Here is a 17,621-nt window from a genome sequence, read left to right on the forward strand (position 1 = left end):
CACCTATGCAGTTAACTGACCCCTCCCCACCTCTCAAAAATAACCATCTGTCTGGCTGCAGCCAGGTGAAACATGGATATGTCCTTGGCCGGGTGCAATGTGGGCATGTCCTTGACCTTCTCCAGGTGCTGGTATTGTCAAAACCGAGGCACCTGAGTGCTGACTGCAGACTATCAGCCTTGGCAGAGGTATAGAGGTTTTGAGTGGACTTTTACATTTTGCTAATGCGTTTCTCCTACAGTTTCAAGGGAGGCAGTGTGCCATGTTAGGTTGTGTCAGGCCTGAGCTGGTGTCACTGCATCCACCACCCTGTGTCCTGAACGGTGACTATACAGTCCATTCCCATCTCCCAGCAACAGCACTACTTCTGCTCCAGCCAGGTGATCTATGGGTGTACAAGTGGTGTTTTCCAATGTGCAGGACCCAGAGACATGAATGTCACAATAGAGATTAGTACATTTCTCAATATGTTTGGCACTTTCACTACAAACATACACTTCTAATAGCCAAGTTCAGGAAGTCATTGAAAGCCTGAATCTTAGTCTTGATCCAGGCCAGTCATGGACTAAGACACACATTTTCACTGAGATTAGCAATTAGGGAATCCATTGATTCCACTAAGATCACAGCGCCAATCCACAAAGTCAAGGTCAGTAAAATGTTCCTCACTGACAAAGGCACCAAAGTCACTGGATCTCCACAGCCTGTCCCAACTCCCAGTCAACCCACAACACATCATGATAAATGCTAAAATTCCAACCTGGTCTCACGGCAAGTCGTGCTTCAGCAGCACGAAATATACATTAATCTATTGGTTCGTGATATTGTGACGAAAAGCGCCTCATTTTCGTCACGGCAGCACGAATTCATTCTCTTTCAGTCCGTGATGGCTGCATGAAATTAAAAGTGAAGTGGGGGGGTTGGGGGGGTTATGGTTAGGGTGGGGGAAGGAGTAAGATTAGGTTATGGTGAAGGTTAGGGTGGGGGGGGGGAGTAGGGTTAGGAATAGTGAGTTAAAAAAAAGCTCCGGTCACGAAAATTTGACTCATTTCGTCACGGGAGCACGAAAAAAAAAAATGTGAGACTGGGATGAAAATTCACTGGAAGAAGTCAGAGCTGTCAGATGGGCGGCTGCCCAGTAACCATAGCAGCTGGACCCGCAATGTAAACACCCAGACTAGGTTTTGGTGAAAGGGAAACATGGTCTTTATTCCAGGCTCTGGTTCGGTACACATGTGGTCAATCAGCGGAGCAGACGTACAATCGGGATCAGGCAAAAACGCAGTCATGGTTGAGCAGGGGTCAGAGGCACGAGCAAACACAGACATCTGGGACAAGGCAAGAGGCGTGGTAGAGGAGAAGAGAGCAAAATACGGTACACGGCAAGACAAAATCAGGACTGAAAAAACGAGAGCTGGAATGTGTACAAAGATGACAAACTGGTGGTGCGCTGTGAGACGGTGATGGTTTAAATAAGGGGCAAAGAAATCAGGGTGATGTGAAGCAGGTGTTAATTTGGTGCACGTGAGGAACAATCTAGAAAGGGGCGTGGCTATGGGACAAAGATATACATGGGCAAGATTGTGAGGAGGGGAGTGCACAAAGTGGAATGATGTAATACACAAAGAGCGTGAGTGAATGGAAACCTAGACAGACTGAATCAAAGTGAGGGACAAAGACATAAGTCCATAAGTGCAGTGGAGTGAGAACATAATCAGAGGGGCGTGAGAGAAACAGGGAACTAGGAGCAATCAGAAACCGAGGGCAGAATACAATATTACTATGAACTGGAATGACTGAGCATGAACATGAGGACAGAAAGAAAATAAACACTAAGACAAAACGAAACTGGAACTAAGAAAACAAAGTGACTAAACAAACTATAATAAAACAGAGACTGTGATTAAGAAAACCTGACACTAAAGCACAACAGATAACATAACAAATGAGAAGAACAAATAACAAGGATAAACAATGAAAAAAACAAACTGGCTGAACAAAACAAGAACGGAACTGGACAATGGCTAAAGAATGAAAAGTAACAAAGAGAACAAAGTGTCAAAGTAAAATAGAACAGAATAAACACATGATAACTAATAAAACAGAGCTGGAGCAGATGGTGGGTAAAAGAAGGAGGAAAAAATAGAATCAAACCCAGGATCAGGGTCAAATCCTGACAAGACCCTCCACTCAGAACAGCGCTCACAGGACCTGTGAAGTCAACCAACTGGTTCGTGATCCTGAGAATTCTGATGAAAAAAGCAGCCCAGAGAACAGTCGAAACTTTGTGTGAAAGTCAAAACAGGCAGCACAGAAGCTCTGCCATTATTCACCGCTGGTGCTCAGTGTGTCCTTGGAGACTCAGGATGGGGTGGACTGAATTAACTTCTTGACTTGTGAAACTGGAACTGCTGATAGTCCACTGAACAGCAAGCAGGTGCCCAGCATCCTTTACCTGGTACTGTGAGCAAGGAAACCCGCTGCAAGTGTTGGAATCAGGCAATCAGTGTTTCCTTTCCAGAGAGGGGAAACAGGTACTGGTCCAGTCTGCTGGGATGAGTGCCTGTCTGCCAAATGGAAGCAAAAGCTTACTTACAATACCAAGACAACGGCATCCTCACCTGACCAAAATAACGCACTGCTGATACCACAGGACCGCTGCAGCTTCACCTGCCCTCAGCTGCTTCACCACCTTTGCAGGCTATTGATGTTTGGTGTTTCACAGCTGACTTTACAATCAGCCCCACAAACCCTGGCACAGAACTGCCATCATCCTGCCACAAGGATAAAGCTTAGACAAGGGTTCAATGTACCGGCCCAGAGGAAGAGCACAGCCATCACTTGACTGAGATTTTAGGTTTGGAGGAACACGGTGCTTTGTTCCTCCATAAGGAGGCCGGGATAACTAGAGAGCAGAAGGTGAGTTACTTATCCCAGCTTCCTCAAACAAATGCCAGGTCTGCAGAGGCGTGCAGCATCTGCCCACGAGGACACGATGGACCTCTTATCTCCATCACCAGCACAACATCAGCAGGACATCTCTGCATGTTGAAGAAGGATCCAGCAAATCACCGCCCCAGAGGTTTACAAAATCAATTATCACTGAGCCACTTTCACAGAAGTTGCCAGATCTGTAGCCCCAGTCGTCGTAATCAGCCCAGACAGTGCCAGTGGCGGGCACTGAACTACAGTTTCCACCTCTGGGGGACTGTGTGTGTTTGTTGTACCTCATCCAGGTGTTTGTGTCTCTTCAGCAGCTACCTGTTCCAGAGGTGTCACCTTCCCTCCGTGCTTCTTCTTCCTCCTTCCTCAGTTTGATTAGTTGGTCCCTCCTCCGTGACGCCAGAACCCTCTGCAGCTCAGGCTTTTGCTTCCACACTGGCTCCACCCCTGTAATACAAACACAAACCTGTAATGCTCGTACCATGTCCAGGTTCACTCAACCCAAGGATCCTCAGAACCGGCCTTAAGGGACACCCAAACCTTCTTGAAGACCATTTTTCAAAACTAATAGAAACTTTTCATAGTCTGTCTCTTTTAGCTTTTGGTTCAAATTCAAATTTATTAATTCACTATAAAAATCACCTCAGGTGCTTCACACAACATGAGAAAATAAAACAAATTAATTAAAGATTAAAATATAATAAAAAGCAACAACCATAGAAAGGTAAAAGAATAAAAACACATAATAACACAACATACGAGGTCTGTTAGAAAAGTATCGGACCTTTTTATTTTTTCCAAAAACCATATGGATTTTGAATCACGTTTGATTGCATCAGCCAAGCTGAACCTTCGTGCGCATGCGTGAGTTTTTTTCACGCCTGTCGGTTGCATCATTCGCCTGTGAGCAGGCTTTGTGTGAGCAGTGGTCCACGCCCCTCGTCGGATTTTTATTGCGAATAAATGTATGAATGATTTGGAGCTTTGCTGCATCAAATTGTTCCCGAAACTGTGAGAGGCCTCCAGGTGGACACCATTCGTGAAATTCAAATGGCTTTGAGGGACGATTTTAATCAAATCATCAATTTTATTTATAGCGCCAAATCACAACAAACAGTTGCCCCAAGGCGCCTTATATTGTAAGGCAAGGCCATACAATAATTACGTAAAAACCCCAACGGTCAAAACGACCCCCTGTGAGCAAGCACTTGGCAACAGTGGGAAGGAAAAATGCATACAGAGCAAAAAGAGAAAGAAACACTCAGCGCATCATGGGAACCCCCCAGCAGTCTAAGTCTATAGCAGCATAACTAAGGGATGGTTCAGGGTCACCTGATCCAGCCCTAACTATAAGCTTTAGCAAAAAGGAAAGTTTTAAGCCTAATCTTAAAAGTAGAGAGGGTGTCTGTCTCCCTGATCTGAATTGGGAGCTGGTTCCACAGGAGAGGAGCCTGAAAGCTGAAGGCTCTGCCTCCCATTCTACTCTAAGAAACCCTAGGAACTACAAGTAAGCCTGCAGTCTGAGAGCGAACCGCTCTATTGGGGTGATATGGTACTATGAGGTCCCTAAGATAAGATGGGACCTGATTATTCAAAACCTTATAAGTAAGAAGAAGAATTTTAAATTCTATTCTAGAATTAACAGGAAGCCAATGAAGAGAGGCCAATATGGGTGAGATATGCTCTCTCCTTCTAGTCCCCATTAGTACTCTAGCTGCAGCATTTTGAATTAACTGAAGGCTTTTCAGGGAACTTTTAGGACAACCTGATAATAATGAATTACAATAGTGCAGCCTAGAGGAAATAAATGCATGAATTAGTTTTTCAGCATCACTCTGAGACAAGACCTTTCTAATTTTAGAGATATTGCGTAAACGCAAAAAAGCAGTCCTACATATTTGTTTAATATGCGCATTGAATGACATATCCTGATCAAAAATGACTCCAAGATTTCTCACAGTATTACTAGAGGTCAGGGTAATGCCATCCAGAGTAAGGATCTGGTTAGACACCATGTTTCTAAGATTTGTGGGGCCAAGTAGAATAACTTCAGTTTTATCTGAGTTTAAAAGCAGGAAATTAGAGGTCATCCATGTCTTTATGTCTGTAAGACAATCCTGCAGTTTAGCTAATTGGTGTGTGTTTCTGGCTTCATGGATAGATAAAGCTGGGTATCATCTGCGTAACAATGAAAATTTAAGCAATGCCGTCTAATAATACTGCCTAAGGGAAGCATGTATAAAGTGAATAAAATTGGTCCTAGCACAGAACCTTGTGGAACTCCATAATTAACCTTAGTCTGTGAAGAAGATTCCCCATTTACATGAACAAATTGTAATCTATTAGATAAATATGATTCAAAACCACCGCAGCGCAGTGCCTTTAATATCTATGGCATGCTCTAATCTCTGTAATAAAATTTTATGGTCAACAGTATCAAAAGCAGCACTGAGGTCTAACAGAACAAGCACAGAGATGAGTCCACTGTCCGAGGCCATAAGAAGATCATTTGTAACCTTCTGTGTTCTGTAGTATTCAGTGTTCTGTAGTATCCACTGTACTGTAGTATTCAGTGTTCTGTAGTATTCAGTGTTCTGTAGTATCCACTGTACTGTAGTATTCAGTGTTCTGTAGTATCCACTGTACTGTAGTATTGAGTGTTCTGTAGTATCCACTGTACTGTAGTATTCAGTGTTCTGTAGTATCGAGTGTTCTGTAGTATCCACTGTACTGTAGTATCCAGTGTTCTGTAGTATCCACTGTACTGTAGTATTCAGTGTTCTGTAGTATCCACTGTTCTGTAGTATCCACTGTTCTGTAGTATCCAGTGTTCTGTAGTATCCACTGTACTGTAGTATCCAGTGTTCTGTAGTATCCACTGTACTGTAGTATCCACTCTACTGTAGTATTCAGTGTTCTGTAGTATCCACTGTACTGTATCCAGTGTTCTGTAGTATCCACTGTTCTAGTATCCACTGTTCTGTAGTATCCACTGTACTGTAGTATCCAGTGTTCTGTAGTATCCAGTGTTCTGTAGTATCCAGTGTTCTGTAGTATTCAGTGTTCTGTAGTATCCACTGTACTGTAGTATCCAGTGTTCTGTAGTATCCAGTGTTCTGTAGTATCCACTGTACTGTAGTTTTTAGTGTTCTGTAGTTTTTAGTGTTCTGTAGTATTCAGTGTTCTGTAGTATTCAGTGTTCTGTAGTATCCAGTGTTCTGTAGTATCCACTGTACTGTAGTATTCAGTGTTCTGTAGTATCCACTGTACTGTAGTATCCAGTGTTCTGTAGTATCCAGTGTTCTGTAGTATCCAGTGTTCCAGTGTTCTGTAGTATCCAGTGTACTGTAGTATTCAGTGTTCTGTAGTATCCACTGTACTGTAGTATTCAGTGTTCCGTAGTATCCACTGTACTGTAGTATTCAGTGTTCTGTAGTATTCAGTGTACTGTAGTATCCACTGTACTGTAGTATCCACTGTACTGTAGTATTCAGTGTTCTGTAGTATCCATGTTCTGTAGTATCCACTGTACTGTAGTATTCAGTGTTCTGTAGTATCCACTGTACTGTAGTATTCAGTGTTCTGTAGTATTCTGTGTTCTGTAGTATCCACTGTACTGTAGTTTCAGTGTTCTGTAGTATCCAGTGTTCTGTAGTATCCACTGTACTGTAGTATTCATTGTTCTGTATCCCAGTGTTCTGTAGTATTCAGTGTTCTGTATCCACTGTACTGTAGTATTCAGTGTTCTGTAGTATCCAGTGTTCTGTAGTATTCAGTGTTCTGTAGTATTCAGTGTTCTGTAGTATTTAGTGTTCTGTAGTATTCAGTGTTCTGTAGTATTCAGTGTTCTGTAGTATCCAGTGTTCTGTAGTATTCAGTGTTCTGTAGTATCCAGTGTTCTGTAGTATCCACTGTACTGTAGTATTCAGTGTTCTGTAGTATTTAGTGTTCTGTAGTATCCAGTGTTCTGTAGTATCCAGTGTTCTGTAGTATTCAGTGTTCTGTAGTATCCACTGTACTGTAGTATTCAGTGTTCTGTAGTATCCAGTGTTCTGTAGTATCCAGTGTTCTGTAGTATCCACTGTACTGTAGTATTTAGTGTTCTGTAGTATTTAGTGTTCTGTAGTATCCACTGTACTGTAGTATTCAGTGTTCTGTAGTATCCACTGTACTGTAGTATTTAGTGTTCTGTAGTATTTAGTGTTCTGTAGTATCCAGTGTTCTGTAGTATCCAGTGTTCTGTAGTATCCACTGTACTGTAGTATTTAGTGTTCTGTAGTATTTAGTGTTCTGTAGTATCCAGTGTACTGTAGTATCCAGTGTTGTGTAGTATCCACTGTACGTAGTATCAGTGTTCTGTAGTATCCACTGTACTGTAGTATCCACTGTACTGTAGTATTCAGTGTTCTGTAGGATCCACTGTACTGTAGTATTTAGTGTTCTGTAGTATCCATGTTCTGTAGTATTCAGTGTTCTGTAGTATCCACTGTACTGTAGTATTTAGTGTTCTGTAGTATTCAGTGTTCTGTAGTATCCACTGTACTGTAGTATTCAGTGTTCTGTAGTATCCACTGTACTGTAGTATCCACTGTACTGTAGTATTCAGTGTTCTGTAGTATTCACTGTACTGTTATTCAGTGTTCTGTAGTATTCAGTGTTCTGTAGTATCCAGTGTTCTGTAGTATCCACTGTACTGTAGTATTTAGTGTTCTGTAGTATCCAGTGTACTGTAGTATCCAGTTTGTGTAGTATCCACTGTACTGTAGTATTCAGTGTTCTGTAGTATCCACTGTACTGTAGTATCCACTGTACTGTAGTATTCAGTGTTCTGTAGTATCCATGTTCTGTAGTATCCACTGTACTGTAGTATTCAGTGTTCTGTAGTATCCACTGTACTGTAGTATCCACGGTACTGTAGTATTCAGTGTTCTGTAGTATCCAGTGTTCTGTAGTATCCACTGTACTGTAGTATTCATGTTCTGTAGTATCCAGTGTTCTGTAGTATCCACTGTACTGTAGTATTCAGTGTTCTGTAGTATCCACTGTACTGTAGTATCTACTGTACTGTAGTATTCAGTGTTCTGTAGTATCCAGTGTTCTGTAGTATCCACTGTACCGTAGTATTCAGTGTTCTGTAGTATCCACTGCACCGTAGTATTCAGTGTTCTGTAGTATCCAGTGTTCTGTAGTATCCACTGTACCGTAGTATTCAGTGTTCTGTAGTATTCAGTGTTCTGTAGTATCCACTGTACTGTAGTATTTAGTGTTCTGTAGTATCCAGTGTTCTGTAGTATTTAGTGTTCTGTAGTATCCACTGTACTGTAGTATCCAGTGTTCTGTAGTATCCAGTGTTCTGTAGTATTCAGTGTTCTGTAGTATCCACTGTACTGTAGTATTCAGTGTTCTGTAGTATCCAGTGTACTGTAGTATCCACTGTACTGTAGTATTCAGTGTTCTGTAGTATTCAGTGTTCTGTAGTATCCACTGTACTGTAGTATCCAGTGTTCTGTAGTCTCCACTGTACTGTAGTATCCAGTGTTCTGTAGTATCCAGTGTACTGTAGTATTCACTGTACTGTAGTATCCACTGTACTGTAGTATCCAGTGTTCTGTAGTATTCAGTGTTCTGTAGTATCCACTGTACTGTAGTATCCACTGTACTGTAGTATCCACTGTTCTGTAGTATCCACTGTACTAGTATTCAGTGTTCTGTAGTATCCACTGTACTGTAGTATCCACTGTACTGTATTCCACTGTTCTGTAGTATCCACTGTACTGTAGTATTCAGTGTTCTGTAGTATCCACTGTACTGTAGTATCCACTGTACTGTAGTATCCACTGTACTGTAGTATTCAGTGGTCTGTAGTATCCACTGTTCTGTAGTATTCAGTGTTCTGTAGTATTCAGTGGTCTGTAGTATCCACTGTACTGTAGTATTCAGTGTTCTGTAGTATTCAGTGCTCTGTAGTATCCAGTGTTCTGTAGTATTCAGTGTTCTGTAGTATTCAGTGTTCTGTAGTATCCACTGTACTGTAGTATGCAGTGTTCTGTAGTATTCAGTGTTCTGTAGTATCCAGTGTTCTGTAGTATCCAGTGTTCTGTAGTATTCAGTGTTCTGTAGTATCCACTGTACTGTAGTATTCAGTGTTCTGTAGTATTCAGTGTTCTGTAGTATCCAGTGTTCTGTAGTATCCACTGTACTGTAGTATTCAGTGTTCTGTAGTATTCAGTGTTCTGTAGTATCCAGTGTTCTGTAGTATTCAGTGTTCTGTAGTATCCACTGTACTGTAGTATTCAGTGTTCTGTAGTATTCAGTGTTCTGTAGTATCCAGTGTACTGTAGTATTCAGTGTTCTGTAGTATCCAGTGTTCTGTAGTATTCAGTGTTCTGTAGTATCCACTGTACTGTAGTATCCAGTGTTCTGTAGTATTCAGTGTTCTGTAGTATCCACTGTACTGTAGTATTCAGTGTTCTGTAGTATTCAGTGTTCTGTAGTATCCAGTGTTCTGTAGTATTCAGTGTTCTGTAGTATCTACTGTACTGTAGTATTCAGTGTTCTGTAGTATTCAGTGTTCTGTAGTATCCAGTGTTCTGTAGTATTCAGTGTTCTGTAGTATCCACTGTACTGTAGTATTCAGTGTTCTGTAGTATTCAGTGTTCTGTAGTATCCACTGTTCTGTAGTATTCAGTGTTCTGTAGTATTCAGTGGTCTGTAGTATCCACTGTACTGTAGTATTCAGTGGTCTGTAGTATTCAGTTTCTGTAGTATCCACTGTTCTGTAGTATTCAGTGTTCTGTAGTATCCAGTGTTCTGTAGTATTCAGTGTTCTGTAGTATCCACTGTACTATAGTATTCAGTGTTCTGTAGTATTCAGTGTTCTGTAGTATTCAGTGTTCTGTAGTATTCAGTGTTCTGTAGTATCCAGTGTTCTGTAGTATCCAGTGTTCTGTAGTATTCAGTGGTCTGTAGTATCCACTGTACTGTAGTATTCAGTGGTCTGTAGTATTCAGTGTTCTGTAGTATCCACTGTTCTGTAGTATTCAGTGTTCTGTAGTATTCAGTGTTCTGTAGTATCCACTGTACTGTAGTATTCAGTGGTCTGTAGTATTCAGTGTTCTGTAGTATCCACTGTTCTGTAGTATTCAGTGTTCTGTAGTATTCAGTGGTCTGTAGTATCCACTGTACTGTAGTATTCAGTTGTCTGTAGTATTCAGTGTTCTGTAGTATCCAGTGTTCTGTAGTATTCAGTGTTCTGTAGTATCCACTGTACTATAGTATTCAGTGTTCTGTAGTATTCAGTGTTCTGTAGTATTCAGTGTTCTGTAGTATCCACTGTACTGTAGTATTTAGTGTTCTGTAGCATCCAGTGTTCTGTAGTATTTAGTGTTCTGTAGTATCCACTGTACTGTAGTATCCAGTGTTCTGTAGTATCCAGTGTTCTGTAGTATTCAGTGTTCTGTAGTATCCACTGTACTGTAGTATTCAGTGTTCTGTAGTATTCAGTGTTCTGTAGTATCCACTGTACTGTAGTATCCAGTGTACTGTAGTATCCACTGTACTGTAGTATTCAGTGTTCTGTAGTATTCAGTGTTCTGTAGTATCCACTGTACTGTAGTATCCAGTGTTCTGTAGTCTCCCACTGTACTGTAGTATCCAGTGTTCTGTAGTATCCAGTGTACTGTAGTATTCACTGTACTGTAGTATTCAGTGTTCCGTAGTATCCACTGTACTGTAGTATTCAGTGTTCTGTAGTATTCAGTGTACTGTAGTATCCACTGTACTGTAGTATCCACTGTACTGTAGTATTCAGTGTTCTGTAGTATCCAGTGTTCTGTAGTATCCACTGTACTGTAGTATTCAGTGTTCTGTAGTATCCACTGTACTGTAGTATTCAGTGTTCTGTAGTATTCTGTGTTCTGTAGTATCCACTGTACTGTAGTATTCAGTGTTCTGTAGTATCCAGTGTTCTGTAGTATCCACTGTACTGTAGTATTCATTGTTCTGTAGTATCCAGTGTTCTGTAGTATTCAGTGTTCTGTAGTATCCACTGTACTGTAGTATTCAGTGTTCTGTAGTATCCAGTGTTCTGTAGTATTCAGTGTTCTGTAGTATTCAGTGTTCTGTAGTATTTAGTGTTCTGTAGTATTCAGTGTTCTGTAGTATTCAGTGTTCTGTAGTATCCAGTGTTCTGTAGTATTCAGTGTTCTGTAGTATCCAGTGTTCTGTAGTATCCACTGTACTGTAGTATTCATGTTCTGTAGTATTTAGTGTTCTGTAGTATCCAGTGTTCTGTAGTATCCAGTGTTCTGTAGTATTCAGTGTTCTGTAGTATCCACTGTACTGTAGTATTCAGTGTTCTGTAGTATCCAGTGTTCTGTATTCAGTGTTCTGTAGTATCCAGTTTCTGTAGTATCCACTGTACTGTAGTATTAGTGTTCTGTAGTATTTAGTGTTCTGTAGTATCCACTGTACTGTAGTATTCAGTGTTCTGTAGTATCCACTGTACTGTAGTATTTATGTTCTGTAGTATTTAGTGTTCTGTAGTATCCAGTGTTCTGTAGTATCCAGTGTTCTGTAGTATCCACTGTACTGTAGTATTTAGTGTTCTGTAGTATTTAGTGTTCTGTAGTATCCACTGTACTGTAGTATTTAGTGTTCTGTAGTATCCAGTGTTCTGTAGTATTCAGTGTTTGTAGTATCCACTGTACTGTAGTATTTAGTGTTCTGTAGTATTCAGTGTTCTGTAGTATCCACTGTACTGTAGTATTCAGTGTTCTGTAGTATCCACTGTACTGTAGTATCCACTGTACGTAGTATTCAGTGTTCTGTAGTATTCACTGTACTGTAGTATTTAGTGTTCTGTAGTATTCAGTGTTCTGTAGTATCCAGTGTTCTGTAGTATCCACTGTACTGTAGTATTTAGTGTTCTGTAGTATCCAGTGTACTGTAGTATCCGTGTTGTGTAGTATCCACTGTACTGTAGTATTCAGTGTTCTGTAGTATCCACTGTACTGTATATCCACTGTACTGTAGTATTCAGTGTTCTGTAGTATCCAGTGTTCTGTAGTATCCACTGTACTGTAGTATTCAGTGTTCTGTAGTATCCACTGTACTGTAGTATCCACGGTACTGTAGTATTCAGTGTTCTGTAGTATCCAGTGTTCTGTAGTATTCAGTGTTCTGTAGTATCCACTGTACTGTAGTATTCAGTGTTCTGTAGTATCCACTGTACTGTAGTATTCAGTGTTCTGTAGTATCCACTGTACTGTAGTATCTACTGTACTGTAGTATTCAGTGTTCTGTAGTATCCAGTGTTCTGTAGTATCCACTGTACCGTAGTATTCAGTGTTCTGTAGTATCCACTGTACCGTAGTATTCAGTGTTCTGTAGTATCCAGTGTTCTGTAGTATCCACTGTACCGTAGTATTCAGTGTTCTGTAGTATTCAGTGTTCTGTAGTATCCACTGTACTGTAGTATTCAGTGTTCTGTAGTATTCAGTGTTCTGTAGTATCCACTGTACTGTAGTATCCAGTGTTCTGTAGTATCCAGTGTTCTGTAGTATTCAGTGTTCTGTAGTATCCACTGTACTGTAGTATTCAGTGTTCTGTAGTATCCAGTGTACTGTAGTATCCACTGTACTGTAGTATTCAGTGTTCTGTAGTATTCAGTGTTCTGTAGTATCCACTGTACTGTAGTATCCAGTGTTCTGTATCTCCACTGTACTGTAGTATCCAGTGTTCTGTAGTATCCAGTGTACTGTAGTATTCACTGTACTGTAGTATCCACTGTACTGTAGTATCCAGTGTTCTGTAGTATTCAGTGTTCTGTAGTATCCACTGTACTGTAGTATCCACTGTACTGTAGTATCCACTGTTCTGTAGTATCCACTGTACTGTAGTATTCAGTGTTCTGTAGTATCCACTGTACTGTAGTATCCACTGTACTGTAGTATCCCTGTTCTGTAGTATCCACTGTACTGTAGTATTCAGTGTTCTGTAGTATCCACTGTACTGTAGTATCCACTGTACTGTAGTATCCACTGTACTGTAGTATTCAGTGGTCTGTAGTATTCAGTGTTCTGTAGTATCCAGTGTTCTGTAGTATTCAGTGTTCTGTATCCACTGTACTGTAGTATTCAGTGTTCTGTAGTATTCATGTTCTGTAGTATCCAGTTTCTGTAGTATTCAGTGTTCTGTAGTATTCAGTGTTCTGTAGTATCCACTGTACTGTAGTATGCAGTGTTCTGTAGTATTCAGTGTTCTGTAGTATCCAGTGTTCTGTAGTATCCAGTGTTCTGTAGTATTCAGTGTTCTGTAGTATCCACTGTACTGTAGTATTCAGTGTTCTGTAGTATTCAGTGTTCTGTAGTATCCAGTGTTCTGTAGTATCCACTGTACTGTAGTATTCAGTGTTCTGTAGTATTCAGTGTTCTGTAGTATCCAGTGTTCTGTAGTATTCAGTGTTCTGTAGTATCCACTGTACTGTAGTATTCAGTTGTTCTGTAGTATTCAGTGTTCTGTAGTATCCATGTACTGTAGTATTCAGTGTTCTGTAGTATCCAGTGTTCTGTAGTATTCAGTGTTCTGTAGTATCCACTGTACTGTAGTATCCAGTGTTCTGTAGTATTCAGTGTTCTGTAGTATCCACTGTACTGTAGTATTCAGTGTTCTGTAGTATTCAGTGTTCTGTAGTATCCAGTGTTCTGTAGTATTCATGTTCTGTAGTATCCACTGTACTGTAGTATTCAGTGTTCTGTAGTATTCAGTGTTCTGTATCCAGTGTTCTGTAGTATTCAGTGTTCTGTAGTATCCACTGTACTGTAGTATTCAGTGTTCTGTAGTATTCAGTGTTCTGTAGTATCCACTGTTCTGTAGTATCCACTGTTCTGTAGTATTCAGTGTTCTGTAGTATTCAGTGGTCTGTAGTATCCACTGTACTGTAGTATTCAGTGGTCTGTAGTATTCAGTGTTCTGTAGTATCCACTGTTCTGTAGTATTCAGTGTTCTGTAGTATCCAGTGTTCTGTAGTATTCAGTGTTCTGTAGTATCCACTGTACTATAGTATTCAGTGTTCTGTAGTATCCAGTGTTCTGTAGTATCCAGTGTTCTGTAGTATTCAGTGTTCTGTAGTATCCAGTGTTCTGTAGTATCGTGTTCTGTAGTATTCAGTGGTCTGTAGTATCCACTGTACTGTAGTATTCAGTGGTCTGTAGTATTCAGTGTTCTGTATCCACTGTACTGTAGTATTCAGTGTTCTGTAGTATTCAGTGTTCTGTAGTATCCACTGTACTGTAGTATTCAGTGGTCTGTAGTATTCAGTGTTCTGTAGTATCCACTGTTCTGTAGTATTCAGTGTTCTGTAGTATTCAGTGGTCTGTAGTATCCACTGTACTGTAGTATTCAGTGTCTGTAGTATTCAGTGTTCTGTAGTATCCAGTGTTCTGTAGTATTCAGTGTTCTGTAGTATCCACTGTACTGTAGTATTCAGTGTTCTGTAGTATTCAGTGTTCTGTAGTATTCAGTGTTCTGTAGTATCCACTGTACTGTAGTATTTAGTGTTCTGTAGTATCCAGTGTTCTGTAGTATTTAGTGTTCTGTAGTATCCACTGTACTGTAGTATCCAGTGTTCTGTAGTATTCAGTGTTCTGTAGTATCCACTGTACTGTAGTATTCAGTGTTCTGTAGTATTCAGTGTTCTGTAGTATCCACTGTACTGTAGTATCCAGTGTACTGTAGTATCCACTGTACTGTAGTATTCAGTGTTCTGTAGTATCAGTGTTCTGTAGTATCCACTGTACTGTAGTATCCAGTGTTCTGTAGTCTCCACTGTACTGTATCCAGTGTTCTGTAGTATCCAGTGTACTGTAGTATTCACTGTACTGTAGTATCCACTGTACTGTAGTATCCAGTGTTCTGTAGTATTCAGTGTTCTGTAGTATCCACTGTACTGTAGTATCCACTGTACTGTAGTATCCACTGTTCTGTAGTATGCACTGTACTGTAGTATTCAGTGTTCTGTAGTATTCAGTGTTCTGTAGTATCCACTGTACTGTAGTATTCAGTGTTCTGTAGTATTCAGTGTTCTGTAGTATCCAGTGTTCTGTAGTATCCACTGTACTGTAGTATTCAGTGTTCTGTAGTATTCAGTGTTCTGTAGTATTCAGTGTTCTGTAGTATCCACTGTACTGTAGTATCCAGTGTTCTGTAGTATTCAGTGTTCTGTAGTATCCAGTGTTCTGTAGTATCCAGTGTTCTGTAGTATTCAGTGTTCTGTAGTATCCACTGTACTGTAGTATTCAGTGTTCTGTAGTATTCAGTTCTGTAGTATTCAGTGTTCTGTAGTATCCACTGTACTGTAGTATTCAGTGTTCTGTAGTATTCAGTGTTCTGTAGTATCCAGTGTTCTGTAGTATTCAGTGTTCTGTAGTATCCACTGTACTGTAGTATTCAGTGTTCTGTAGTATTCAGTGTTCTGTAGTATCCAGTGTACTGTAGTATTCAGTGTTCTGTAGTATTCATGTTCTGTAGTATTCAGTGTTCTGTAGTATCCACTGTACTGTAGTATCCAGTGTTCTGTAGTATTCAGTGTTCTGTAGTATCCACTGTACTGTAGTATTCAGTGTTCTGTAGTATTCAGTGTTCTGTAGTATCCAGTGTTCTGTAGTATTCAGTGTTCTGTAGTATCCACTGTACTGTAGTATTCAGTGTTCTGTAGTATCCAGTGTTCTGTAGTATTCAGTGTTCTGTAGTATCCACTGTACTGTAGTATTCAGTGTTCTGTAGTATTCAGTGTTCTGTAGTATCCACTGTTCTGTAGTATTCAGTGTTCTGTAGTATTCAGTGGTCTGTAGTATCCACTGTACTGTAGTATCAGTGTTCTGTAGTATTCAGTGTTCTGTAGTATTCAGTGTTCTGTAGTATCCAGTGTTCTGTAGTATTCAGTGTTCTGTAGTATCCAGTGTTCTGTAGTATCCAGTGTTCTGTAGTATCCAGTGTTCTGTAGTATTCAGTGTTCTGTAGTATTCAGTGTTCTGTAGTATTCAGTGGTCTGTAGTATCCACTGTACTGTAGTATTCAGTGGTCTGTAGTATTCAGTGTTCTGTAGTATCCACTGTTCTGTAGTATCAGTGTTCTGTAGTATTCAGTGTTCTGTAGTATCCACTGTACTGTAGTATTCAGTGGTCTGTAGTATTCAGTGTTCTGTATATCCACTGTTCTGTAGTATTCATGTTCTGTAGTATTCAGTGGTCTGTAGTATCCACTGTACTGTAGTATTCAGTGGTCTGTAGTATTCAGTGTTCTGTAGTATCCAGTGTTCTGTAGTATTCAGTGTTCTGTAGTATCCACTGTACTATAGTATTCAGTGTTCTGTAGTATTCAGTGTTCTGTAGTATCCAGTGTTCTGTAGTATCCAGTGTTTCGTAGTATCCACTGTACTGTAGTATCCAGTGTTCTGTATATTCAGTGTTCTGTAGTATCCACTGTACTGTAGTATCCAGTGTTCTGCAGTATCCATGTTCTGTAGTATCCACTGTACTGTAGTATCCAGTGTACTGTAGTATTCAGTGTTCTGTAGTATCCAGTGTTCTGTAGTATTCAGTGTTCTGTAGTATCCACTGTACTGTAGTATCCAGTGTTCTGTAGTATTCAGTGTTCTGTAGTATCCACTGTACTGTAGTATTCAGTGTTCTGTAGTATTCAGTGTTCTGTAGTATCCAGTGTTCTGTAGTATTCAGTGTTCTGTAGTATCCACTGTACTGTAGTATTCAGTGTTCTGTAGTATTCAGTGTTCTGTAGTATCCAGTGTTCTGTAGTATTCAGTGTTCTGTAGTATCCACTGTACTGTAGTATTCAGTGTTCTGTAGTATTCAGTGTTCTGTAGTATTCAGTGTTCTGTAGTATCCACTGTTCTGTATATTCAGTGTTCTGTAGATTCAGTGGGTCTGTAGTATCCACTGTACTGTAGTATTCAGTGTTCTGTAGCTTATTACAGGGTTCTGTAGTATTCAGGTTCTGTAGTATCAGTGTTCTGTAGTATTCAGTGTTCTGTAGTAATCCACTGTACTATAGTATTCCAGTGGTTCTGTAGTTATCCACGGTTCTTTAGTATCCAGTGTTCTGTAGTAGTTCAGTGTTCTGTATTATTCAGTGTTCTGTAGTTTCAGTGGTGTCTGTAGTATTCCACTGTACTGTCAGGTATTCATGTGGTCGTAGTATTCAGTGTTCTGTAGTATCCACTGTTCTGTAGTATTTCCGTGTTCTGTAGTATTCAGTGTTCTGTAGTATCCAGTGGTCTGTAGTATTCAGTGTTCTGTAGTATCCACTGTTCTGTAGTATTCAGTGTTCTGTAGTATTCAGTGGTCTGTAGTATCCACTGTACTGTAGTATTCAGTGGTCTGTAGTATTCAGTGTTCTGTAGTATCCAGTGTTCTGTAGTATTCAGTGTTCTGTAGTATCCACTGTACTATAGTATTCAGTGTTCTGTAGTATTCAGTGTTTGTAGTATCCAGTGTTCTGTAGTATCCAGTGTTCGTAGTATCCCTGTACTGTAGTATCCAGTGTTCTGTATATTCAGTTTCTGTAGTATCCACTGTACTGTAGTATCCTGTTTCTGCAGTATCCAGTGGTTCTGTAGTATTCAGTGTTCTGTAGTATCCAGTGTTCTGTAGTATTCAGTG

The 17,621-nt window shown here is 40.1% G+C and overlaps 1 protein-coding gene across 1 annotated transcript in view; it reads right to left on the reverse strand.

The window, feature by feature from the left end:
• The window catches only part of LOC117505860 (actin-associated protein FAM107A-like), a 47,160-nt gene that overhangs the window by 9,480 nt on the left and 20,059 nt on the right, over positions 1–17,621 (reverse strand). Inside the window, 4 exon segments of the mRNA XM_034165391.1 lie at positions 3,228–3,257; positions 3,259–3,282; positions 3,284–3,370; positions 3,372–3,390. Of these exon segments, the coding sequence (XP_034021282.1) occupies positions 3,228–3,257; positions 3,259–3,282; positions 3,284–3,370; positions 3,372–3,390 (160 nt within the window).

The sequence above is a fragment of the Thalassophryne amazonica genome, unplaced genomic scaffold (assembly GCF_902500255.1).
Source record: "Thalassophryne amazonica unplaced genomic scaffold, fThaAma1.1, whole genome shotgun sequence".
NCBI classification, from domain to species: Eukaryota; Metazoa; Chordata; class Actinopteri; order Batrachoidiformes; family Batrachoididae; genus Thalassophryne; species Thalassophryne amazonica.